Below are 27,536 nucleotides of genomic sequence, written 5' to 3'. Positions count from 1 at the left end.
GAAAAAAAAACTAAACACTTCCAAACATCAATGAAGCATTCCTGTACAGTATTTATTCTACAATTAACCAAGAATGAATTATACAATCTTGATTATTGTTTGTTGATGGATTTTTGTGATGTAGATAAAAAACTTCACAGGCTTTAAAGCATTTTGGAATAAATTAAGTCACAACAGGTAATAGTGAAAAGTCAGACAAAAGTTTTGTGAAAACTCAATAGCACCCACACTGTGAAGTTTTGGGAAATGTAAGATGTTGGCTGACAGAAATTTAATAAACTGCCACAATGGAATTGGATCAAACCACAGAACACAAGGCATCAATAAACAAACAGTTTTTAAAATACATTTGGAACACTGCTGAGACTGGCTCCTTTAGTGATATTTTCTTTATATAGAATGCAAATGTGCATATCCCAGAGACATTTCTCATGATCACAGTCTTATACAATGTCATTAAATGTAAACTAAAAATAAATATCACTGATATATTTAACATCTCATAGTTTTCCTGTTAAAGTGCATGAGCACTCAAAAATGCATTATTAAAATAGTTTTTAAACTTGGCTTTTGATTTTTTTTTGTCAGTAGTAAACAGAGTCTGACATCAAGGCTATTTGTTCCCTTGTAATTTTTTCATAACAAGGCAATCTGTGGGTGCGTTTGTGAAAAGGCTTCCAACAAATACATGTGTCCCCCAGAGCACATGATGAATAACTTTACAACAGCCAAGGTCATCAATGCGAAAACCCAGATGTCGATAGCGCTCATCCGTTTCAAATAGTGTATTATTTGTGTACGGTCCAAAATACTGGAAGAAATAAAAGACAAATATTGATTGTTTATTTGTACATTTATTGAACAAAACATTTACTGCCAAATAATCCTCAATAAACAATTGTTCCCCAATATGCAATTACAGTACATTCTTCAAAAGGTTTCCTAAATATTCAAACTATTGGTGTAAATCTGGTATATCTGAACTTTTGATAGAATAACCTGATCGTGACCATAAAAGTGAAACTGCATTATTCTGAGGGAGCGCATTAAATAGTTCTAATAGCCTGACTATTAGTAGCATCAAGCACCAGGAAACAAGAGCCAACATTTCCACAAGCAATGTGTTAAGTGGCAGTGACATTTAGATAGTACACATGCCAAGTAAGAAATTGAGTGAAACTTGGTGAATTTATTAAGATCAGGACCATTTGTGCTTTACAAAATATAATGCACATCAATCCTTCAGAATACTTCCGATTTAAAATACTGAACGTCAAGAAATTTAACAGTGCTTAAACTAGAGACTAACTCTCAATCTTTACAAAGAAAGTTGTATTTCTATGTTACAACCACAGGATGTTCCAAAGAATTTTACAGCTAAAATATTGTTGCAAATGATGGAAAACTAGTCAATCAATTTGCACAAATCAAGGATTCACAAACAACATTAGCATAGCACCCTAATTTTTAGCAATAAACATTGGCCAAGCCACTGGCTGAACTCCATCCCCTTTTTCAAAAAGAGTTATGCAAATTTTATTTACATATGAAGGTGCAGTTGTTTCATCATAATATACTCTCATCCAAAGGAAGACACCTCCACAGTGTAGTGCTGTACTCTCTGTACTGGTTTGAACTCTTAGTTACAGGTTACCAGAAAGTACTGTAATACTTCATCACAAAATTGCAATGTGTCAATAATCCAAAAGTACCCACTGGTTGATTGAACAGTGTGCCAGTGGAAACCAAGCATCTATAAAGGATGTACTTCAAGTACAGAGATGTTAATTTGAATTCGCTGGGTTAAGCAAATCTTGTTCATCAGGCCTTCTAGTATGCTTTAACTTGTTAACAAAATATGGATGTTATTGGCAATGTCGGCATTTACTGTCCTTTCCCAATTACCTCTGAACTGAGCAGATAATTAAGAGTTGGTGCATCTTCAGTTTGCATAATTATTTGAATTCTAATGCTCCCAGCTCCAGTGATGGGATCTGGACTTGCATCTCTAATCAACGGCCCAGAAATCTGCCTGCTAAACCAGCAAATTAACCACTACACTGGAATATCCTCAATGGACACAACCACTTCACAACTGTGCTAGTCACATCTAGCTAGAGTTCAGAAACATAGAAAATAGGAGCAGGAGTATGTCATTTCATCCTTTAATATTCTGCACCATTCAACACAATTATCCATTTCAGTTGCCACCTTCTCCACATATCCCTGAATCCTTCTAGCATTAAAATATTGACCTCCTTCTTTAACTCGGCCTCCACTGCCTTGTGTGGTTGAGAATTCCACATTCACCACCCTGTGGGTGAAGAAATTTCTCCTGATTTTGGTACTAAATAGCATATCCTGAGGCTGTCACCCTTAGCTTTGGACTCTCCTTCAATCAGGAATGTCCTTTCTGCATCTAGCCTATCCAGTCCTAACAGAACTTTATAGGTTTCTGCAAAGAACTCTTATTCTTTTAAACTTCAGTTAATATTGGCCTAATCGATCCAAATTTTCCTCATACTTCAGTCCTGTCATTCCAGAAATCCATCCAGTTAATCTTCTTTGCCTTGGAGGGTAAGATTAGACTCAGAGTCAATACAGCACGGAAATAGGCCCTTTGGCCCCTCGAGTCTGCACGGACCATCAGCCACCCATTTACACTAATCCTACATTAATTCCATTTGTCACTGTCCCCACACTTTCATCAATTCCCTTCAGGTTCTACCAGTGACCTACACATTAGTGGCAATTTACAGTAACCATTTAACCTACAAACCGGCACGTGTTTGGGATATGGAGGGAAACTGGAGCACCCAGAGGAAACCCATGCAGTCACTAGCTGTGCAATTGAAACGCCCTTGTTTGGACATTGTTTGGATGAATTCCTACATTTTAAAGGTATGATATATTAAGATTTCAATATAGGTCACGTGTTACTTGGGCATAATAAAATAAAAAGAGAAAATACTGCAAATACCCAGCAGATCTGGCAAAATTCTGTACATAGACAAAGTCAACAATTCAGGTTAATAACCTTTCATCAGAACTGGGAAAACAAATTTTAAAATCACAAAGGAAGAGGGGGTGGGAGGGAGAGGGAAATGGGAGAAGAGAGAACAAAAGGAAAAGTCTGTGCTAGGTTGGAAATGAGGATTAGTGGTGCCCAACTGAAAGAGAGTTGTAAAGGCCAGTGGATAATAGAAGATGAATCTGGGGGAGGTATAACTGGATGATGATGAAGAATAAAACCCAAAATCACCATAAGGAGAGAGAAAAAAAGTGTTGAATTTAATGTTATAGCACACTGAAGCCTTCCAAAGTTCAACAATTTCAGATAACCAGCCATTTCAGCCCAGTATCTCACATTCTTAGCATTCAGTTTTCTCCTCTGGTTTAGCGATTTCAGATTTCATTCATCATCTCCTATCTACACCTCCCCAGATACACCTTTCGTTATTCATTAGCCTTTACCACTCGTTTTTTAGTCAGCACCACAACTTGTTTCATTCATTCTCTTCTGGTCTCCTTTTAAAAACCTTCCCTTTTGTTCTGTCTGTCCCCTTGTTCCCCTCTCTCTGCAAATCAGAACTGGTAATATTGAATTCAACACTTTTTCCCTCTCTTCTGCCAATTTCAAGTTTCATTTTTCAACACGAGCATCTCCAGTATTTTCTTCTTTCATTTAAACAACTCTATAAATGAGAAATTAAACAATAATTGCAGAGGATACTTACAGCGAGTCCTGAAGATGGATCAATAAAGTCAGCCCAGTAACCTTCTGAGCGCAGTGCATAGCAGATTTCCTTAGCACCATTAATGAACTGAAAAATAAACCCTTGCTTAGCTTGAAATCAAACCATATTCAATTTTAATTTAATAAATGAAAGATGAAGTTGAAACTCAAATGGACAATAGATCTCCATGGTCTCAAAAGATCAAATTAAGACAAGAGTATAACAGAATTAAAGCCCAAAAAGTTAATTTAATGAATTTACAATTACTTAATAGCAAAAATGGCTGGCACTTACCTTCCAAATCCTAGATAGCATTAACTGCCACATTGAAAAAGCAGAACAGTTTGAATCGGCAAGGTTTCTCACCAAGTAAATATTGATAAAGTGCTCAATGCAAATGACATACAAATAAAAACAAAAAAATCTGACTAATAACACTATTTTCAATTATTGTCCACTGGAGAACATTAATTCAATGCTGAAAATATCTTTAGCTAGATTTAGATCTGATAAAATTTGTACTCAAGATTGACTGTCACTGATTGTAATCTATGATAGGGGGCAACCAAGGACCTTAGTGTTCATATTTTTGAGAGAACTGGAATATCTAGTTGCACTGAGTCACCATTTAGTCAACTTGCCATCTGAGGAGATTTGAGGTAGGATAGGTGAAAATAGTGGAACAAATTAAAGGAGAATTAATGCTGCATTTAAACCCATGCAACTAATCTCGGCTCTCATTTCCACCATGAAAAGGACTCATTAGAGCCAAAGACAGAATACACAGATACTGTGCTGTGATTGCCCTCATGAACAGCACCCCACATTATAAAACTACCAATAATTTAATACCCTTTGTCACTCTCATGTATTTTATCAGTAATGTATTATAGAATGTCTCTTATTGAAACATAATTGGTCTGATTTAAGAAGTTCTCAAATGTGTCCAATGTAATGAAATTACATTTTCAGCTTTATTATGCCTCATTTTCTTTAGTTCAAACCTGAAGATAAGATAGAAACTGGAATTTTTGTTAATAGGTACTATAATTAAAAACCATTCAAAGCTATTAAAAAAAAGGAGTAGGAATTAAAAAGTGAAACTGCCTTGACTGTTTTGGCTGCATTTACTTTGGCTATAAATGATCTGCAATGTTGTCAGCACAAGTAATGTTCCATCAGAACTTCCATATTGGTACAAAGACAAATATAGGTTCTCCTCCAAAGCACCATCCTGACCTGAAAACCCATTGCTGTTCCTTCATTGTTCCTGGGTCTAAATCCAGGAACTCCCCACCTAAGATTGCCAAGGGTGTTTCTTCACCAAAAGCGTTGCTGTGGTTCAAGATGATAGCTGCCACTTTCTTGAAGGTAATTAAAGATTGGCGATAAATGGTGGTGGTGCCAATGACATCGAAATCACATAAAATTAAGACAAAAAATCTACCTACAAAAATTACTGGCATCTGGTTCATTCAAGGAGTCCTTTTGTCACTGCACCCAACATCACCCCTTTATCAGCAATACTCAAACTTTCTCTTCCAGCACCACCTACTGGTGTTCCCCAAGAAGGACAAGTGAGGGGAAGACCATCAGCAGGAAGTCATCTTGATTTTGAAAAAAAATCACACAATTCCTTAACCATCAGCTCAAAATCCTGAATTCTCTACCTAGTGTGTTTATGGGATCATCAGCATGACTACTTCAACTGTCTGAGGAGAAAGACAATGCCTTCTCCAAACCACTAGTGATCAGCTAATGGGGCCTTGCCTTGCAGCACCTATGTAAAATGATGCATCTTTCCTCCACTCCCAAAAATTTGCCCATTTTAAATCTCTCAGTGCTACTATACAGAAATCTCTGCTTCAACAAACTCCATTTGTATGTTTCAAAAATGCATTGTTTTGCTACTTAACAGGGAAATAAAACATACAAAATATACCAAAAAGGACAAAATACCTGACCTCAAAATGATGACTAAATTCCATCTCTTTGAACTGGTCCAATTACACCCAGCCTTTGACACTGTTTGCCCTCAAGATTACATGGCCTCAGGTGTGCAGGACATGGGGTTAAGTATTGTCTAAAATGCAATCAACTCAGTATTAAAATTGATGCCCTGTCAGTCAAGGTTCCTTATGGAATTGCCATCGTAATACAGCCCACAACCCTATTACATTAATCAGCACCTACGGCATTATAATAAGACATTTCCAGTTAAACAACTTAGCTCTGTGTTAGTCTTTTATAAAAACACAACAGCCTTTGTCCTGCTCTGGAATTATGGAGCAAATGTTTCTCAGCTTCAATTTGTAGTTGCCATGCTGGTTTCTATGAAGATAAGCTATCTGTATGGTATTGATTGAAGTGCATTTCTATGTAACTTTTTCTTTAGAGTACTCTAGCATCTTTAAAATGCCCTTTACCAGGCCAACCTGCTGCCAATTTTTATTATTTGCCCTAGTATTCCCCACCCTCCATTTTTTCTTTGGTGTCGCAACCTTCAATAGTTTGTTTTTATTGCCTCATTTCAAATATTCCAGTGCTTACTTCTCCAACACATGGCTTTTATAGTGGTTGTTATTCTCTCTTGGCTCAGATCATATCAGATCTCACTGCATACTTCACACTTCAAAGTCATACATTTTCCTGGCTTTAAATTTCTTTATCTTTGCTTGTATTTTTAAATAGAAATAGAAGCAATGCTTCAACACTTGTACAGCCATTGCAGTGGATCTACACTTCCTATAGAAACATAACATTTGTGGAAGATAAAAAAACCTTCAGTGCTTTTTTTTCCCTATTTATTTGATTCTGTGGTATCTCTTGATACGAGACAACACAAAATATTAGCATCAACTCATCTTAAAAGCACATTTCATTAAAAATACATTTCCTAAGCCTTTTGCAACTGCATAGCAGAACAGGGTCATTAATCGATGGCCACATTGAATACTGAGCTGACCAAGAGTTCAGTGTTTCTTAGCTCCAAACTTCATGGCTATTTAAAAAAGAAACCTACTAAGGTAATTTAACTATGCAACGTCACCTGCAAACTGTCCATTGAACAGATTTTGAGATAAAGCATAATACAGAGAAAGTACTGACCGCCATATAACTTTAACAGGTAATATTAGATTTTTAAAAATCTTTGACCATTTTTCTTGCTCCTAAGGGAATCGACATAGATAACCTGTAGTCAGGTCACACATCATTCTGACTTGGACATTTATTTACCAGCCTTTTTAAGTTTCTGACTTGTAATTCTGGACTGCCAACAGCATTTGTGCAGTGGCAGACTACAGAGGCTCGAGCAGTTTAAGAAAGGGGCCTATTGCCGCCTTCCCAAGGGTATTTGGGAGGAAGAAATTGGTAAAGGACCTCAAAAATTAATTAAAAAAAAAATCACCTCAAGGACATCTACTCAGTGCTCTTTTGCCAACGTACAGCACATCTATTTTCAAGCAAATAAGTCAAATTCTATTAATGGCATGTCACAACAACCTTTTCAAAACCACCTATTTCTACACAGTTCAAACAAATAAGTCAAATTCTATAAAAAGCATGTCACACCACCTTTTCAAAACCACCTATTTCTACACAGTTCAGCAACTTCAAAAGGAAATACAGACAAATGCACTGTACTTTCTATATTTAAGGCAGTGTAGAATCAGCAGGAAAACACAGTAGATGAGAGCAAGCCATTTGATCTGTTAAACCTGCTTTGCCATTCAATATGAACATCTACCACAATAGCACAGTCCTGTCCTCTCTCCATATCCTTTGATGTTTTTTTTAATGTCTTGAGACATCCATGTACCTCTTCCTTAATTTAGCGACTTGGCCTCCATCCTCTTCTGTGGTAAAGAACTCCACAGCTTCACCATTTCTCCTCATCTCAGTCCTAAATGTCCTACTCTATCTCCTGAGTGTGACTCCTTGTTCTTGAACCGCCAGCGAGGGAAAACATCCACCCCATATTCAGTTGGTCTAACCCTGTCAGAATTTTGCATGCTTCAGTGAGATCTTCTTCTTCTTTCTTCTAAATCCTAGTGAATAATGGCCTTATCGACGCAATCTCTCCTCAAAAACAGTCCTGCTATCTCAGGAATCAATTTAGTGAACCTTTGCTGCACTCCCTCAATGGCAAAGTCTTTCTTTGTCATGGAAAACAAAACTGCACAGAATACTCTTTGGCAAACCTTTCACAAGATCCCACGTGGAAGACTGGTTCGGAAGGTTAGGACCCATGGGATCCAGAACAAGTTGCCAAATTGAATCCAAAACTGACTTAGCAATAGGAAAAAGTGTAATGGTAGAAGGTTGTTTTAGACATTGGATGCCTGTGACTAGTGGCGTCCCTTAAGGATCACTGCCATTTGTAGTACATGTGAAGGACTTGGATGTGGATGTGGGAGGCAAGATCACTAAGTATGCAGATGACATAGACATTGGCAGAGCTGATGGTAGTGTGGAAGATAGTCTTAGGCTTCAGGGAGATGTTGTTTTGATGACATGGGATCGAAAATGACAGATAGAGCTTAACACAGACAAATATGAGGTGATGCACATTGGGAGCACTAATGAGGCTAGGAAATACACTTGAATAGTAGGGTGTTAGGGAGTATTGAGGAACAGAGGGACCTCGGAGTACATGTCCATAGCTCCTTGAAGGTGGCAACGCAGGTAGACATTGATAAATGTCAGACCTCAGCTGAAGTACTGTGTGCAGTTCTAGTCACCAAGGTATAGGAAGGATGCGATAGTGCTGGATGAGGTGCAGAGCAGATTCACCAGAATGCTGCCTGGGATAAAGCAGGTCAGTTGTGAGACCGGAGAAGCTGGATCTTTTCTCTCTGGAGTGGAGGAGGCTAAGAGGGGACATGATTGAGGTATATAAAATTATGAGGGGTATATAAAATTATGAGGGGTATATAAAATTATGAGGGGTATATAAAATTATGAGGGGTATGGGCAGTCTGCAGGATACTTTTCCCCATATGAGAGGTAGATAAAACTGGAGGACATAGGTTTAGGGTAAGGGGGAAGAGATTTAGAGGGGATATGAAGGCAGACCTTCTTCATCAGAGAATGACATGTATCTGGAACGCATTGCCCAAGAGCACGGTTGAAGCTGGGTCACTGACAGCACTTTAGAAGCATCTAGATGAACACCTGAATTACTTTGGTATAGAGGATACAGACCAAGTGCTGGGTGATGGGGCGAACATGGAAGGATGCCCACTGGTTGGCATGGATGAGTTGAGCTGTATGCCCTGTTTCCATGCTATATGATTCTATGAATACTCTAGATGTGGTTTCATTTAAGCACTGTATAATTACAGAAAGACATCCTTGCTCCTGTATTTAAAACTTTTTGTAATGACAGCCAACATACTTGCTTGCTGCACTTTCAGGTTTGCGTCAATGACTGGTATACAAAAACATCCAGCTCCCCCTTTACATCCACATTTCCCAATCAATCACCTTTTAAATATATGATGTGTGTATCCACCCACTCACTCAACTGGTCTAAATCTTTATGTTCACAGCAACACACAAAATGCTGTAGGAACTCGGCCGGTCAGGTAGCATCTATGGAGGGAAATGGGCAGCTGACATTTTGGGCAGAGACCCTTCTTCAGGACTGGAAAGAAAAAGGGGAGATAGCCAGTATAAAAGGGTGGGGGAAGGGGGTGGAGTGACAGCTGGTAGGTGGATACAGGTGAGAGGGGGAAAATACGCAGGTGGCGGAGAGGGAATGATGTAAGAACCTGGGAGGTGATAGGTGGAAATGACAAAGGGCTGAAGAAGATGGAATCTGGTAGGAGAGGACAGCGGACCATGGAATAAAGGGGAAGTGAGGAGGGGAACTGGAGGGAGGAATGTCTGGGTGATGAGTAGATTGAGAGGGTGGGGGAGGGGAAAAAGAAGGGGAATTAAGGCCAGTGGGATAAGGGAAAACAAAGGTGGGATAAGGGAAAACAAAGGTGGGGTAGGGTAGGGTAGGGGAAACAGCGGCGAGTGGTTACTAAAAGTTGGAGAAATCAATGTTCATGCAATCTTTGTGTTTCTGTGGCCTCTTATCACGTTCCAACAAAGCCCAACATAAGCTTGAAGAATGGCAGCTCATGTTTCAGAGCTTTAACATGTCTCGTTAGTTTTCTGCCCTAATTAATCTATTAATCAGACATTTTTGCAAAAGTCAGGATCACCCCAACAACCCAGGCCACACCCTCAGGAATATTCCCCTTGTCTTATCCACTTTTCTCCCAACTCTGTCGACAAGTTAAAACTAACTTATTTTCTCTCTTTCACAGTTCTGATGAAGGGTCTTCAACCCGAAATGTTAAATCTATTTCTCCTTCCACAGATGGTGCCTGACTTGCTGAATGTTTCAGCATTTTCTGTTTTGTTACTGTTATATCTATTTGATCACTGGAGAAAGAGTCCAACCTGAATGGTCCTCAAACGATCTGACAAAGAAATAGACTAGCAATTTGTTATATTGGTCAATTCTGAACAGACTGCCATTTCAGAAGTATTTTCTGGTATTGTGGTTCCTAGTTTTAACATTATGAAATTGATCTCAAACTATATGTTTTGATAATTCACCACACAGGCACACCTTTTATAAAACCACAACAATAAGAACTGTTCCCATTGACAAATTCCTGTGTCACTGTTGGTTTTGTTGTTAACACCTCAGTTAATGGCAGAATTGTAAATATTTATCCAACTATCTTCATGATGGAATTCTTGATATTTCTAATGAAATACAATTGACAACTAATGCTACTCTCTCTGCATAGCCACTAAGTGGTAAAACTAAAACATCCTTTTCATTTTCTTTCATAAAGATAAAGAGCTGTACAAGCTGGAAATCTGAAATAAAAACTTGGGCATTCATCTTTCAAGGCAGAGTACACACAACATAGAACAGTACAGCAGAAACTGGCCCTTCCACCCATTATGTTGTGCTGAACTAATTAAACTGGTAATTAAATGCCTATCTAAACTAATCACTTCCGCCTACAAAATGTCCATATCCCTCCATTCTCTGCATATTCACGTGCCTGTCCAAGAGCCTCTTAAATGCCTCTATCACATTTGCCTCCACTACCACCCATGGCAGCACATTCCAGGCACCCAACACACTCTGTGTTTATAAAAATCTTGCCCCGTACATCTCCTTTGAACTTACCCCCCTCACCTTAAATACATGCCCTCTAGCATTAGACATTTTGATCCTGGGAAAAAGATACCAGCTGTCTATTCTACTTATGCCTCTCACAATCTTATAGACTTCTATCAGGTCTCCCCTCAGCTTCCGCTGCTTCAGAGAAAACAACCCAAATTTGTCTAACCTCTCCTCATTGCACATATCCTTTAATCCAGGCAGTATCCTGGTAAACCTCTCTGTATCTTTTCCAAAGCCTCCACATCCTTCCTATAATGGGGTGACCAGTGGGATCACTTTTAAGATAAACATCCTATTTCTGATGAAGGGTCATCAACCTGAAACATTAACTCTGATTCTCTCTTGAAATGTTGCCTGACCAGATTACTTCCAGCACTTTCGATCCTGCCACCATTTTCTTTGTTGATTCATTAGTTTAATGTAAATATTCAATTTAATCAAACTGATTGTGATATAGATTTTATTTTAGGGATTGATGTCTATGGTTTATCATTTAATTCTACAACAAGCCAATGTTTAATTTGCAAGAGAAGACATATTCAACAAGTTATTTCAGAAAACTGAGTATTTTTCCCTTTTGTTTTACAAAACAATTACACAAGAGCCAAAAGGTCATTGGGCGTAAAGAATGATCACTGCAAGGTTAGAAACACTCCTCTGGAATTTGGTTGGGGATTTCCATTGGTCTATGAACTTGATGGAGAAATAGAAATGGTACCTGGGTCACTAAAAGGAGCACGCCATGGACATTTTCCATGTTCAGTTATCCTCACGCTCAGTACTATTGTTAACTTGGCTGAGTGAAAATCTACAATCACAGTACCAACATCTCAGCTGGCACCAGAAAGCAGTTTCACCTTTTGCAACTCTGGATAAGTTGCTTCATTTGAGAGAAATGGCAGTATTATATTTTCTAGACTTCAGGAAAAATGAATAAAAAGACAGTTCCCCAGATATTGTTACAACAGTACCTCTATCAGTGATTTACTTTAACCAGGTGAGAGACAGGCTAAATTTTGTAGCTAAATTTATCCCATTAAGTAATCCTGCTCTGCCCTGAAGCTTTTTAAAATGAATGACAATGTGCCAAGAATGTTGGGTAATTGAAATTAAAAAAAAATTTGGACACATTTTTCACAGAGAATGCATTTGAAATCCACACATGCTCTGTTCCTGTTACTGGATACCAATGGCAGTTCCTTGTAATTTGATATATTGAGCTTAGTATAATGTGATTCCACCCATTCAGGATAAAACTAAAATCTGTGCAGGATTTTTTTTTGGTGATAAGAATTGTTAATTTTTTCAAATACCCATGCATATTGAACAGATTTGTCCAAAACAAGGGTGCAATCTGCTGACAGCAATAATGAAGTACTGCTTGTCAGAATACAATAAAAGACCAATAATCCAGTATCTGAGTCTCTGGAAATCCTGATGTTTGGGCATTTGGTTCACTCATTAGTACATTAAGTCCCCATTAACCACAGACCCGTGAGGTGGGCCAAATGTGCATTGGAGCAGAGGTCTGGGTCAGGAATACAGGACTGTTCAGGAACATGGATAGATTTGCAACTGGAGCCAGGGTGTGGCTGGAGCTGGGACAAGCTGAAACATACCAACTCAAACTCACTGGGCTCAGTCTCCTGTGTCCCCTTAAACTCACTGGGACTCAGTTTCCTGCTTTCTCCAAGTTAACTGGAAAAGTTATTACACTACTGTGTAACAAAGATTAAAAGAAGTCAAATAAAAGCATGGTGGGGCAATAGGAGTAACATCCCACAGTCCAGAAAATCTGCTGGTCCAGCACTACCAAAGGCCTGGGGGCTGCCAGATTATCAAGAGCTTTACTATATTTCCAACATCTATCACTGCCAGTATCTGTTGACTTTTAACTAATTTAGTTCTTCTGAAATTGTTTTTCCAATGAACTTTGCAGTAAGATTTTGGGGTTCTTATTTAAGCTGTTTACTTTGATGAGTTCTATCAACCATCTTTAGCTACGTTGTTGATGACATCACTTCCATCATAAGGTCAAAGGTCTGCTGCTGATTGTGCAATGTTCAATTCCATTTGCAAATCCCTAGAAAATGAAGCAGTCTGCATTTGCATTTAGCAGGGCTTGGACAACATTCAGGCATGGGCTAATATGATACGGATACTAAATTTGCTTAAGACACAAAAATAGTAAAGAAAGGAAACTGCAAAATAAACTGTGAAGAGGACATAAGGAGGCTACAAAAGGCTATGGATAGGTTAAGTGAGTGGATAAAATCTAATGAATGAAGAATACTGTAAAATTTTCCATTTTGACAGAAAACAAAATCTATGGTAAGAGAATGGAGAGGGATCTGGGTTGAAGTAAGATAGCATGCAAGTGCAGCATATAAATTAGAAAAACCAGAGTGTTATTCTTTATTGTTAGCACAAAATCGAAGTAAGGAAGTTACGTTTCAGTTATATAGGTCTTTGGCAGAACCATACCTGGAGTACTGCAGACAGTTTTAGTCTATTTAAGAAAGGATGTTAATGAATTGGAAGCAATTCAGAGAAGGTTTACTAGACTAATATCTGGAATGTGCTAGGCCTACATTTCTCATATTGCTCATTTTCTTATGACATAAGAAACTATTTGGCCAATCGAGTCTATGCCAGCTCTCAGAACATCCTCCATTTATTTACCTGTACCCTATTCTCTCTTCCATGCACATCCACTCTCCTACCATCTCCAAAACTTTAACCTCTACCACCAAGAAGGATGAAGTTAAGCACATTCAGGATCCCACCCGCCATCCCCCCACCCCAAGTAAGTCACTCATCATCTCCTTCATTAGTGGTCAGTCTAAATCAGGGAACTCCCTAGCTAAAAACACTGTGGGAGCACCTTCACCGGAAAGACTATAGCAGATCAAGGTGGAGGTTTACCACCATCTTTTCAAAATCAATTAAGGATGAGCAATAAATGCTCGCCTTACCAAAGATGCCCAGATTTCATCTGTAGAAAATATTTTTTCATGCTGCTACTATGTTTTTTAATCAATCACCTTAAATTTCTATCTTCCAGTTATTGATCTGTTAGTCATGGGGAAGTTTCTCTTCATTTCCCTTTCTAACCTTTCACATTTTTAAACACTTCTCTCAATTGCCTCTTCCTTCTGACCCAAGAGGATACTTGAGTTTCTTCATGCAACTCCAATCCTTCTATCACCCAAACTATGAATATAAAACATTTCTGTACACTCTGCAAAGCATTTGTATCCTTCCAAAAGTATGGTGGCCATAATTAGACACAATACTCCAGTATCCCATGTGGCTTTAATAAATATGTTATTAACTTGTCTTGCACCTTCAATTATATGCACACATATGCCTCCAGGTTTCTCTGTTCATTTACCCCTTTAAAGCTGTACTATATTTTATGTATTGTTTCTCCTCATGTTTCTCACTTTTGTACATTGAACCCCATTCCATCAACCTGCATATATCTTGTTAACTCATGACTGCCCCCAATATTTAGTACAGTTCAAAGACTTGTCTCATCAGTGAATTTCAGTATAGTGCTCTGCATCCACTACATGTCCAATTACTGTAGATCAACCCAGCAAAGTTACTTTCCCCGAGTCCAACAGAACATCTTCCCGTCCACAAAGTAACTCAACACGTTTCTTTCTATACATTTAGTCTACACTGTACCAATGCTGCCACTGTCCCCTTTATGCCATGGGCATCATTGTCGTTGGAAGCATGACACCATGCAGCGCAAAGTAGTTTGCGCGATGACGAAGAAAGGAATACTGAGGGAGTTTACAATTATCATTATGTTTACTCTTTCTCTGCAGTTATATTTCATATTTTCCTTTAGATATACATGAAAGCATTAGCCACTTACTTTTTCCAGTAGCTGCTCACGTTCCTCCTCAACTGCTTCATTCCATATAGTCATATCATTAGAACTCCTTTGGGTTACAGTAAGAACTGTAAATCCAGCAGCTGGCGCCTCGGGAAACATAGACTGAAAATCTGAGGAAGAATGTGACAATCAAATCTAATCTCCTATTCCAACCACAAAGAGCTAAAAAGATCCAAGTGCCCTCGCTATATTTATACCAAACTTTGACCCTTTATTGGGTTTATATTAACACTGCACTGGGGAGCTGAAACATGGGTCAGAAACAACAAGAAAAAATAATTTCCTTCTTTCTTTCCTTGTAAAGTAGGATTCCAGCTGTTGTACCTCCAAGATCATTTACACTATGTTTCTGTGGCAGGCACAGTAGTGTAGCAGTTAGCGTAACACGATTAAAGCACCAGCGACCCGGGTTCAATTCCAGCCACACTCTGTAAGGAGTTTGCACGTTTTCCCCGTGTCTGCATGGGTTTCCTCTGGGTGCTCCGGTTTTCTCCCACATTTGGTTTTCTCCCTGGGAAAATCAGGCTGGTACTGGACCCCAGGAAAGGGCGTTTATAGAGTGCCTCTGGGATGCATTCTTGGAGCAGCTGGTACGAGAGCCGACCAGGGAGAGGGCTGTTCTGGATTTAGTGCTGTGTAATGAGCAGGATTTGATAAGAGAACTCGAAGTAAAGGAGCCATTGGGAGGTAGTGACCATAACATGATAAGTTTTTATCTGCAATTGGAGAGTGAAAAGGGCAAATCAGAAGGGTCAATTTTGCAGTTGAACAAAAGAGACTATGGAGCCATGAGGGAGGAGCTGGCTAAAGTTGACTGGGCGGGCATCCTAGCAGAATTGTCAGTGGAACAGCAATGGCAGGTATTCTTGGGAATAATGCACAAGGTGCAGGATCAGTTTATTCCCCAGAGAAGGAAAGACTCAAAGAGGGGAAAGGGGCCACCGTGGCTGACAAAGGAAGTCAGAGATAGCATTATGTTAAAAAGGAAGAAGTATGGCAGAGCCAAGCTGAGTGGGAAGATAGAAGATTGGGAAATTTTTAAGGTGCAGCAGAATTTAACTAAAAAGGTAATTCAGGAAGAAAAAATGAGGTACGAAGGCAAGCTAGCCAGGAATATTAAGGAGGATAGCAAAAGCTTTTTTAGGTATGTGAAGGGAAAGAAGTTAGTTAGGAACAATGTTGGGCCCTTGAAGACCGAATCGGGTGAAATTATTACGGGAAACAGGGAGATGGCAGTCAAATTTAATAAGTACTTTGGATCTGTCTTCATGGGGGAAGACACAAGAAATCTCCCAGAAGTAAGGATGGACAAAAGGCAGGGGGTGACAGAGGAACTGAAGTGGATTGACATTAGGAAAGAAATGGTGATGGGTAGACTAATGGGGCTGAAGACTGACAAATCCCCAGGTCCAGATGGTCTGCATCCCAGGGTACTAAAGGAGGTGGCTCTAGAAATTGTGGATGCATTGGTGATCATTTTCTGATGTTCCTTAGATTCGGGGTCAGTTCCTGAGGATTGGAGAATGGCTAATGTTGTCCCACTTTTTAAGAAAGGAGGGAGGGAGAAAACAGGGAACTATCGTCCAGTTAGCCTAACATCTGTGGTGGGGAAGATACTAGAGTCCATTATTAAGGATGAAATAGCGGCATATTTGGATAGCAATGATAGGATTGGGTCGAGTCAACATGGATTTACCAAGGGCAAATCATGCTTGACTGATCTACTGGAGTTTTTTTTGAGGATGTAACCGGGAAAATAGACGAGGGAGATTCAGTGGATGTTGTATACCTCGACTTTCAGAAGGCATTTGATAAAGTGCCGCACAGGAGATTGGTGGGTAAAATTAGGGCTCATGGAATTGGGGGGCAGGTATTAACATGGATAGAAAACTGGTTGGCGGATAGGAAACAAAGGGTAGGGGTGAATGGATGTTTTTCAGAATGGCAGGCCGTGACTAGTGGGGTGCCACAGGGCTCGGTGCTGGGACCGCAGCTGTTTACGATCTATGTTGATGATTTAGATGAAGGCATTGTGAATAACATTAGCAAGTTTGCTGATGATACAAAGTTGGGTGGCAGTGCGACATGTGTAGGGGAAGTTAGGAGAATTCAAGGTGATTTGGATAGGTTGGGTAAGTGGGCAGATACTTGGCAGATTAAGTTTAATGTGGATAAGTGTGAGGTTATCCACTTTGGGAGCAGGAACAGGAAGGCGGATTATTATCTGAATGGTGTGGAGTTAGGTAAGGGGGAAATACAAAGGGATCTAGGAGTCCTTGTTCATCAGTCACTGAAAGTGAATGAGCAAGTGCAGCAGGCAGTGATGAAGGCTAATGGACTGTTGGCCTGTATTACAAGGGGAATTGAGTACAAAAGCAAAGAGATTCTTTTGCATTTGTACAGGGCCCTGGTGAGACCACTCCTGGAGTATTGTGTACAGTTTTAGTCTCCAGGGTTAAGGAAGGATATCCTGGCTATAGAGGGCGTGCAGCATAGGTTTACAAGGTTAATTCCGGGGATGTCGGGACTGTCTTATGCCGAGATGTTGGAGAGACTGGGATTGTACACGCTGGAATTGAGAAGATTGAGAGGGGATCTGATTGAAACATACAGGATTATTAAGGGATTGGACAAGATAGAGACAGGAAATATGTTCCAGATGTTGGGGAGGTCCAGGACCAGGGCGCATGATTTAAGAATAAGGGCTAGGCCATTTAGGACAGAGGTGAGGAAAAACTTCTTCTCCCAGAGGGTTGTGAATTTGTGGAATGCACTGCCTCAGAGGGCAGTGGAGGCCAATTCTCTGGGCACTTTCAAGGAGGAGCTAGATAGGTTTCTTATAGATAGGGGAATTAAGGGATATGGGGACAAGGCAGGAACAGGATATTGATTGTTGAGGATCAGCCATGATCTCAAAATGGCGGTGCAGACTCGAAGGGCCGAATGGTCTACTTCTGCTCCTATTGTCTATTCCAAAGAAGTACGGGTTAGGAAGTTGTGGGCATGCTATGTTGGTGCCAGAAGCGTGGTGACACTTGTGGGCTACCCCCAGAAGACTCTACGCAAAAGGTGCATTTCACTGTGTGTTTCGATGTACATATGACTAATAAAGATACCTTATCTTCTAAACTAATGATGTCTATGATGAAGTGATCATATCAGTTACATCGAATGGCATTTCTTGAAAGTAGCTTTTTTATTAAAAGTAAAAAATGACAAGATGGAGTGAGATTGTATTGAAAAAGCTTCTTATGTAGGAGAACCTCTGACAAAGAAACATGCTGGTTTAGCACTAATACATGCAACATATGTGAAATATTATAAAGCTTTGTTAGAAGTGTTATTATCACTGTTCATCAACCTTCCAAAGCTTAATAATGAATCAATAAGTGGATAAGGACATTTATAATTCAATCACATTACTTTTGTGTGAAGTTATTTAAGTACATTAAAACTCTGATAATCCTGCGCGTTTAGGACTTTGCAGATGCCAGACAGACAGATTTTAGAACATAAGAGGATAGGAGCAGAAGGCCCTTTGGCCCCTTAAGCTGCCCCAACATTCAATATGTTCATGCCTGATCTGTCCCAGTTCTCATCTCCTCTTCTGTTCCAGTACAACACAGCCCGCAATTCCCTGATCTTTTAAAAATGTAGCTGTTTTCTTTTTAAATATTTAGCCCATGATCTAGACTCCACAATAATTGGGTTTGTGAATTCAAAGATTCACCACTGTCTTCAAGAAATTTAAATGACTGCCCCCTATTCTTGTAACTATGTCCCCTTGTTCGAGATTCACCTACTAGTGGAAACATCTCAACATCTACCCTGTCATGCCCCCTCAGGATCTTATGTTTCAATAAGGTCACAGTCAGTCTTTAGATTCCTCTTCCTAAAATGCATAACCTCACACTTAGAATTGTAGAGTCATACAGCATGGCGACAGGTCCTTCAGCTAAACTAGTTCGTGCCGACCAAGATTCCCATTTGCCCGTGTTTGGCCCATATCCCTCCAAAGCTTTCCTATCCATGTACCAGCCCAAGTACCTTTTAAAAGTTGTTAATGTGCATGCCTCAACCACTTCCTCTGGCAGTTCATTCCTTGCTGGATCACCCTCTGGGTGGAAGAAGTTGGCCCTCAAGTTCCTATTAAATCTCTCCCCTCTCACCCTAAACCTATGTCCTCCAGTTCTTGATTTTCCAACCATGGGGGAAAAAAAAGACTGTGCATTCACCCTATCTAGGCCCCTCATGATTTTATACATCACTATAAGATCACCCCTCCTTCTCCTATGCTCCAATGAATAAAGTCCCAACCCGCTCTACCTCTCCCCATAAATCAGTCCCTCAAGTCCTGGCAATATCCTCATAAATCTTCTCTGTACTCTTCCCAGCTTAATGGCATCTTTCCTACAGCAGGGTGACTAATACTGAACACAATATCCCAAATGTGGCCTCACCAATGTCTTGTACAACTGCAACATAACATTTCAACTTCTGTACTCAATGCCCTGACAGATGAAGGGTCAGCAAGCCAAAAGCCTTCTTCACTACCCTGTCTACCTGCAAAGACACTTTCAGGGAACCACATACTTGTACTCCTAGGTCCCTCTATTCTACAACACTCCCCAGGGCCCTACCATTCACTGTGAAAGTCCAAGACTTTGACAAAATGCAACACCTAGCACTGATCCAAATTAAATTCTATTTACCATTCCTTGGCCCATTTACCCAGCTGATCAAGATCCCTCTGTTAAAACCTGATAACCATCTTCATTGTCTACGACACCACCTAATTTAGTGTCATCTGCAATTTACTAACAGTGCCTTGTACATTCTCATCCAAATCATTGATATAGCATTGACAAAAAGCAATGGGCCGAACACCTGTCCCTGGGGACCACCACTAGTCACAGGCCTCCAGACCAAAAAACAACTTTCTACGTTGCCTGAAAAAACCTCATGTACTCCAACTCTGTCTTTCATACAATAACCAATCTTCAATCTATGCTAACACACTTCCCCAATACTATGTGCTCTTATCTCGTGCACCAACCTTTTATGTGGCACCTTGCAAATGCCTTCCGAAAATCCAAATACACTACATCTACAGGCAGGACCCTGTAGCATTCAATGAACTCAGCTTACTACATCCTCAAAGAACCCTAACAAATTTGTCATAAGACCATGCTGATTTGGTTTGATTATATTAAGTTTCTCTAAATGAATAGCTTTTCTGGATTACTGAATATTATTCTTGTTAATATCCCAACACACTTTTGATTTGCATTTTTTTTTCAGACTTTACACAGAATTATAATAATTTTTCCAGTGAACCTGGTGAGTCGGAGAACTGGGAAGCTGGATGCCATAAGCACAGGATCTCCAAATGGTCAGAGAGTGGATTATCGGAGTTTTACTGTACAAGGTATTCGACCTTATAAAAGTCAAATTCTGTTGAAGTAAATGTAGCAGACCTTTGCGTAGAAGTTCTGGGCAGGCTTGTATGACACATTCCACCTTTGCATTCTTGAAGTAACTTTCTGCAATAGTGATCTGCTGTGGTTGAGGTTCAACTTCATTTCCCTGAAATAAAAGGCAGGAACTGATTGAACATTAGATCATTGAAATAGAACTGATTTATTCTGCTCCAATTACAAACATATTATACCATGCGGCAATATGAGAGGAAGGCGATAATACTGTAAAAAGACTGGCTTACCAAATATAGACATTAAAGAAATTTAACTCTCATTAAAATCATTCCCACAGAGAAGTTACTAATAATTGAGGAACCATTTAGTCTTATTTACTGCAATTTTCAATTGTCCACACGATTACTCATTCTTAAACTAAATTTTACAATTACTACCTTTGTAACATTATTACAGTGATTTTAAGCTGTATTATCACACTTCTAAAGATCACAGTAATTACTCTTGTAATATTTCTATTTAAGCAAAACTCTGATATTTTGTGCAAGACATTACTTTTGTTAATAATGAACCAACTAAAATCCTATCATTTAATATTACAATGCCAGGCTTCCATTTTACAACCACGTGTGGAGGAACAGAGGGATCTTGGGGTCCACGGCCATAGATCCCTCAAGGCTGCTGTGCAGGTTGATAGGGTTGTTAAGAAGGCATATGGTGTGTTGGCCTTCATTAGTTGGGGTATTGAGTTCAAGAGCCGTGAGATAATGTTGCAGCTTTACAGAACTCTCGTTAGACCACACTTGGAGTATTGTGTTCAGTTCTGGTCGCCTCATTATAGGAAGGATGTGGAAGCTTTAGAGAGGGTGCAGAGGAGATTTACCAGGATGCTGCCTGGATTGGAGAGCATGTCTTATGAGGATAGGTTGAGTCAGCTAGTGCTTTTCTCTTTGGAGAGGAGGAGGATGAGAGGTGACTTGGTGGAGGTCTACAAGATGAAGAGAGGCATATATTGAGTGGACAGTCAGAGACATTTTCCCAGGATGAAAAGCTAACACGAGGGGGCATAATTTTAAGGTGATTGGAGGAAGGTAGAAGGGGGATATCAGAGGTGTTTTTTCTTTTATACGAAGAGTGGTGGGTGGAGAGTGGTGGGTGCGTGGAACGCACTGCTTGCAGAGGTTGTGGGCGCAGATACAGTACGGACATTTAAGACTCTTAGATAGCCACATGAATTATAGAGAAATAGAGGGCTATGTAGTTAGATAGATAGATATTAGAGCAGGATAAAATGTCGCCACAACATCGTGGGCCAAAGGCCTGTACTGTGCTGTAATGTTCTATGTTCTATTAAGTGTGCGGACTATTGCGTCAGATTCAGTGATTCAGTCAATGTGCTGGGTTTCTATATATCAGCAATTGACAAATGGCAGCAAAACGATAGCAGAGAGCAATACAAATAGGAGAACTAGCATCACCAACACATCTCAAATTATCAATCACTAATTCTAAAAAAGAATGGTAATTGTTTAAATTATTAGATGGCAAAAATTCATATTACAACTTAAGCGATGTTGAAAATTAAATTTTAGAATATTGGCTCATCAAAAATTGTTTTCTCTTGCCTGAAATTCATTGACAAATTGTGCAAGGATGAACTCGTGCTTTTCACTGGATAATGGCTCTGTCAGCACATCTGGTAGCGTTCTGCGCACTGAGATTCTCTTCAGATTAGTAACACCATTAATATGGGAATCGAACCCCATGTTACCCGGCAGTTGAAATCGTTGATCCTGAGGTCCAAATGGCCCCATCTTTTCATCAGGCCATACAGTCTGCAAACCTAACAATACAAGCACGACAAGAGGGTAAATCTCATTTAAATTTAGCACAAAGACTCAGAATTTACATAAAAGTGGTGGAAGAGAGATCAGGGATTAAAAATCACATTAGCCAATAAGAAAATTATTGTTCTTAACTGGAGATCATCACTTCAGGAATTATATTTTTAAAAGATATAAATGCTTATGTGTGGATTTATCTTCCACATGGGCCACCATTTTTTCAATGTGCCATTAACTATAAAGCAAAAAAGCAGTGTGCAAGAGTTTTTAGATTGTCCATCACTCTGCTCGGTCAATAAATGATACTGAGGTCTCTTAAGTCACATTTGAGGCAATGTTGTCTTAACATTACAACATACTTTTTACTAAAACTGAAGCATGTGGTTAAAATAGTGTCACTGCAGCACTATTTGGTTTTCAGAAATTTTCAAAGAACAACATGGACTTAAAAAGACAGGCATTTAATAATTCATTTAAACGCGGACAACAGTTCCAATGTATTAGTTCTTCTTTAAACTGGCATCAATAAATTATGTGTCCGTTCACAATGGACTCCAAGCTAGGATCTTCAGGCTCATAAGCAAAAGTACTGCAAACCTAGTCCAAATTTGGTCAGAATCTGAAATAGTTAGATTTAACCCAGTTCACCAAAATGAAGGAAGGGAAGTTATTGGCCTTGAAACAACCTATGAGAAAAGTAGTTTAAAGGATCAGGAATGTGGTATATGGCAAGAATCAAGAGGTTCAGCTGGTTTTCTTTAGGGGAGAAATAACAAAACAATTTAAATTACTCTTTCAATATTAAGAAAGGAACTTCTAAAACCGGTCAGAGGAAATTGCAAACAATAAAGTTTTTACATGTTGACAATCAGGATGAAGGAAGGAAGATTAGGGAGGGTGTCTGCCCTGAAGTGCAATGAAATACTGAAGCAAATTACCAGTCAAATCTATTACTGACAGTACACATTTCTAGAGGAAAAAGGTGTTATGATTTGCAGTGAGGAGGATAATTGCTCTCAATCTCTGAAAAATGAATAATTACATTGGGCTGAATCACCTTTTCTGATGCTACATATATTAGCCACTTCTCAGAGATATTTTAAAACCTCTCTCAACTCTGGCAAGTTCAATTCTATGTGCATTTTCATAACTTAGAACACAAAATCATAAAATTACAGACAAGAACCCTGTTTCCGATATAATGTGCGAGAGAATAGGTTATAGGGAAATATGAGAGAATAGAGCTAATGAGACTCCTCTGATAGAGATGTGATGGGCTGCAATTTGTATGTCATGTGGAAAGATGAGAAATAAGAAAAACGAGAAATAATTGCTTCCAAATAGTAGTCTTCCAAATGAATTTTATTGATATGCAATAACACAAATGTCAATGAAGAGAAATAATAAACTGCTGGAAAAACTTAGTGGGTACATGGCTGATTTTTCTGGTTGAGACCCTGCATCAAGACCTGGAGACTTTTTTGCTCCAGACTCCAGCACCTGTAGTCTCTTGGAAAGAGGAATAAAAAGGAATTCTGTTCTTACCTTGATCAAGTGGTATAACTGCAACGTAAGGTTCATCAGACCCTGAAGAGCCCGCTGTGGCAAATGTTCTAATGGCTGCAATCCTTCTAACCAATGCCTGAATCTCTGGCAAGTAAGTAACTAGCCTGGCCTTGGTGCAAAGCACCTGTAAACAAGGAACAGATAGTTAGGAGCGAAAATGTTGATAATTTATATTTAAAAAATTGCTATTAATTGAAAGATTGTGCAAACTGTGCTGTACTGTTCTATGATCTTATGAAGTGCAACCATAGAATTAAACCACAAAATATGAAGAATGCATTTCATGAACAAATGTGCAACAAGGTGGCGACAGTCATAAGTTGCGTTACCATCAGAGCTGAAAGGTGCCCCTGGACTCCTGGATCAATTTGGTAGAGATTTTGACTCTGCATTTCCTGTACCAAGTTAATGCACTTTCTAGGTAATTTATACTTCTTTCCAAAGTGTGATAGGAAATAGGAAAAAAAGAGAGGAAAAAGGGAAAAGTAGCACTAATCAGGACTAATTCATTTTCCTCCATTAAAAGAAAACAAACTGCATTTGCCTCGTGCCTTTCATAGTTTCAGGATGACTCAAAGCATTTTTAAACCAATGATACATTTTAGAAAGGAATATAGAAAAGCATAATGTACAGATAGCCAATCTGCACACAAGATCCAAACACAAGGAACAGATGACCAGATAATTGGTTTCAGTTACAGATAAATGAGGGTTTAAAGGATAAATATTTTTCATGATAACCACTGAGCTCGTATTCTCAGCTTTAAATATTGCCAGGAATTATTTTATGCCTATCTGAGAAGACAGATATCTTGTATGTCGTTATATCTCATATATCTCCTATGTTGTTTCCTGCAAATAAGGAATGATGTCGCATTATGCTGAAGTATGACCCTAGATTGCATGCTCAAGTTTCAAATGAGTCTGGAGTCATTGAGCTCAGGAGGCAGTGGTGAGCTCAGGCTGGCATTAAACATGTCAGATTGTCATTCTGAAGAGTAGCTCCTGAACTTAACTGGTAAAAAAAAAACAACCCCCTTTTTTTAAGTGCTAGTTTGCTTTCTCGAAATGAATAATTGGAAATGTTAGGTTAGGAGAAAGAAAATGAAGTTTAATAAAAATAGGATAATAGAGTATTCACAAAATAATCCTTAAAAAAGAATTTTTCATTTAAAATCCTTTTAGCAACTTAGATTAATGTTACATTTTCAATCAATGCAATTAAAAAATTTAAAACTTTTGATATCAGGCACGAATTGCAGGAACCTAAACTTCAATCCCAGAATGGTGTCAGGCCCATTGCCATATACATTCCCGGAGAAAAAAGATAAACTTTACAGAGAGACTCCAAGTTACATTTGACTCAAAATAGTCAGTTAATCCAATGCAGGAAAAAGCTTCTTGCAGTAACTCACAAGCAGATTAAAGTTCTTAAAAAACATATTTGTATATTTCTAATCATTTTCAGATAAATGAAGTGGGAAATAACTGACTCACTAATATTGCAATTCCATTTGTGTATACTTCATTCCTAAAGAGTAAATTTAGAAGAGATAATAATCCAAAAAGTACCTTGGCCATTTTACTTGTTTTCTGCACCAACTGCTTCTTCTACAGAATAGAAAATAAATACAAGAAATTTAGCCCCCAAGTTATCAAAAGACATGGACTTCTCTTTTCTACCCTTACTTTGCAGACTGAATATTAAAACAGAAATCAATTTCCAGAACATAGTATTTTGTATGAAAGACCAAACTAATTATCAAACCGCCCAAATAATAGTCCAGTGCAAAGCATTAAATATCATAAATTCCAGGTAAATAATAGTGCTAATACCAAAAATGGGTTTTAAAATATACCATGGGGATAAGCAACGTGTCTCAAAATAATTTGATGAATTCAGTAACCTGTATTTTTAAAAAGTTAGAAAATTATTTCAAGATGGAAATTTGCTGCAGATCAAGATAGATGCAAGATCTACTGCACTGCTCATTTAAAACAGGGTGCAATCAAACAACAATCATTTATTGTAGTTTGCAATAAGCCTACTTCAGGCTTTCAATTTAACTCCCTTGAACACGAACAACAACTTTAATTGACAAACTGCCTTTATTGTCCCAAGATACATGGCAGTGGAATCAATATAGGATTTTAATTTAAGTCCAAAGACAAACAATTTAAACGTTTACTGAACTTGCAAGTGTTGCTTTCACCTTTTTATTATCAATGCAGAGATAAGAGCAATAGGAATATTTACCCACAGAAAAAACAATCAATGTTAGTAACTCATTATGGATATTACTGAAGTAAATATTACTCTAACAAAGCCTTGATTTCAACTTAAAAAAGTTACTTATTAACAAAATTCAACAGATTCAGATGGCATCATTCCAAGTTTGTCCTACTGGTTATTTACCACTGGGACTGAGTTTTCCTTCCAACCTTGTAGAAAAAGATTTTAATAGCCAATACAAAATGTTTTAGTGCAAAAGAGAACATTTTGCTTACAGAACAGCATTCATTTTATGCAAAGCTGGGTTTATTAATTTAAAATAAGTAATCATTAACCCCATCGTTTAGGTACAACAACTCCTTCTCATTGAGAGGTCTGGGAACATTACCAACTGATTGAATGACTTGTTTTTGAAGCATTCCAACTGTATGGAAGAATGCCAGAAAAAGAAACAGGAGTTGATCATTTGCCAACTCTGCCATTCAGTCATTGCTGACCTCTAATTCAGCACAAATGGAAATAGGCGATTCATATTTCAGGTTGGAGTTTATGGGGAAGATGGGTGGTAGCTGGTTAGTATGACTTATGGATAGTTCTAGTGCAAATGGGCAGGAGGTGGAATGGGAGTTAGGTAGACTGATGGCAGGTGGTCTGTGAGGTGCAGGATAGAGTAGAAGGCAGTGATAGACAGGTTGTGAAGCCCCAGGCACTGGATAGGAACTATTGGCAGGAAGTGGTAAGAGGCACTGCTGGACAGTAGCATACATACGGGTTGAGTTATAGATGAGTAGCAAGGGAGGTCTTGAGTTGGAGGTAACATGTCAAGAGGCCTGGAAGACAGGAAATAGGTCAGTTGGGGATTACAATGGCTGGGTTGGGCGGAAAGTGGGAGGACTAACGATAGGTTGGGGAGAGGTGCAGCTGTGGGTTGGGGAAGGTGGGAACAGTGGAGGCCTGATTGGGGACTGGAATGGGGAAGGTGGGAATAATGGGAGGGTAGATTGGGGATTGACCGGGGGCTGGACTGGGGAAGGTGAGAGTAAGTGGAGGGTGGATTGGGGATTGAATGGGGTATGCACTGGGGTAGGCGGGGACAGCGGAGGGTGGACTGAGGAAGGTGGTGACAGTGGACTGGGGATTAAATGGGGTATGGATTGGGGAAGGAGGGAGCGATGGGATGAGGACAGGCTGGCGTTAAGGAGGGGTGTGCGGGTTACGCGTGTGCCGGGGACAGTCCGAGTGTCCGGCCGCCTTCACCGCCGAGGGACAGCGGGTCAGCTCCAGCCTGACTGGAGGCTGCTCTGCTCTGATAAGCTGCCACAAGGGCACTTCTAATGGCTCTCCCTGGGGAGCCGTATGACTCTGAAGGTCGCGGTCAGACTCACGCACGGATCCACCTTGTGCTGCTGCCCAGGCCGCGGCACCAGCTCCTCAGGCCGCCCGCCTGCTACCCGGGCCGGAGCGCACGTACGCCTGACGTCATCCCGTTAGATTTTACGTCGCCCGTAACCATGGCGTCCCATAGCAACGGGGCGGACTCTCAATCTCTGTTCCTATTGTCAATGGTAACCGCGATCAATAACAAAAGAAATCAACAGCCCACCCCATCG

The 27,536-nt window shown here is 39.5% G+C and overlaps 1 protein-coding gene across 3 annotated transcripts; it reads right to left on the bottom strand.

Annotated features, from left to right (window-relative positions):
• Nucleotides 1-31: 31 nt before the first annotated feature.
• Nucleotides 32-27,439, bottom strand: mmadhcb (metabolism of cobalamin associated Db). 3 transcript variants are annotated; one of them, XM_052015978.1, is made up of 8 exons: nt 27,324-27,439; nt 25,266-25,304; nt 23,673-23,817; nt 21,909-22,126; nt 20,326-20,434; nt 14,828-14,958; nt 3,738-3,824; nt 32-811 (listed from the first exon to the last, which is right to left on the bottom strand). In XM_052015978.1, exons 2-8 carry the CDS (start codon nt 25,272-25,274, stop codon nt 614-616), a joined length of 897 nt encoding a protein of 298 aa, XP_051871938.1. In that variant the 5' UTR covers nt 25,275-25,304; nt 27,324-27,439; the 3' UTR covers nt 32-613. The 3 variants fall into 3 exon arrangements, with proteins under 3 accessions (XP_051871938.1, XP_051871954.1, XP_051871945.1); XM_052015994.1 differs by having other exon boundaries at nt 27,316-27,376; XM_052015985.1 differs by having other exon boundaries at nt 27,312-27,375.
• Nucleotides 27,440-27,536: the final 97 nt, after the last annotated feature.

The sequence above is a fragment of the Pristis pectinata genome, chromosome 1 (assembly GCF_009764475.1).
Source record: "Pristis pectinata isolate sPriPec2 chromosome 1, sPriPec2.1.pri, whole genome shotgun sequence".
In the NCBI taxonomy this organism is placed as follows: domain Eukaryota; kingdom Metazoa; phylum Chordata; class Chondrichthyes; order Rhinopristiformes; family Pristidae; genus Pristis; species Pristis pectinata.
This window is presented reverse-complemented; position numbering and strand designations above follow the sequence as displayed.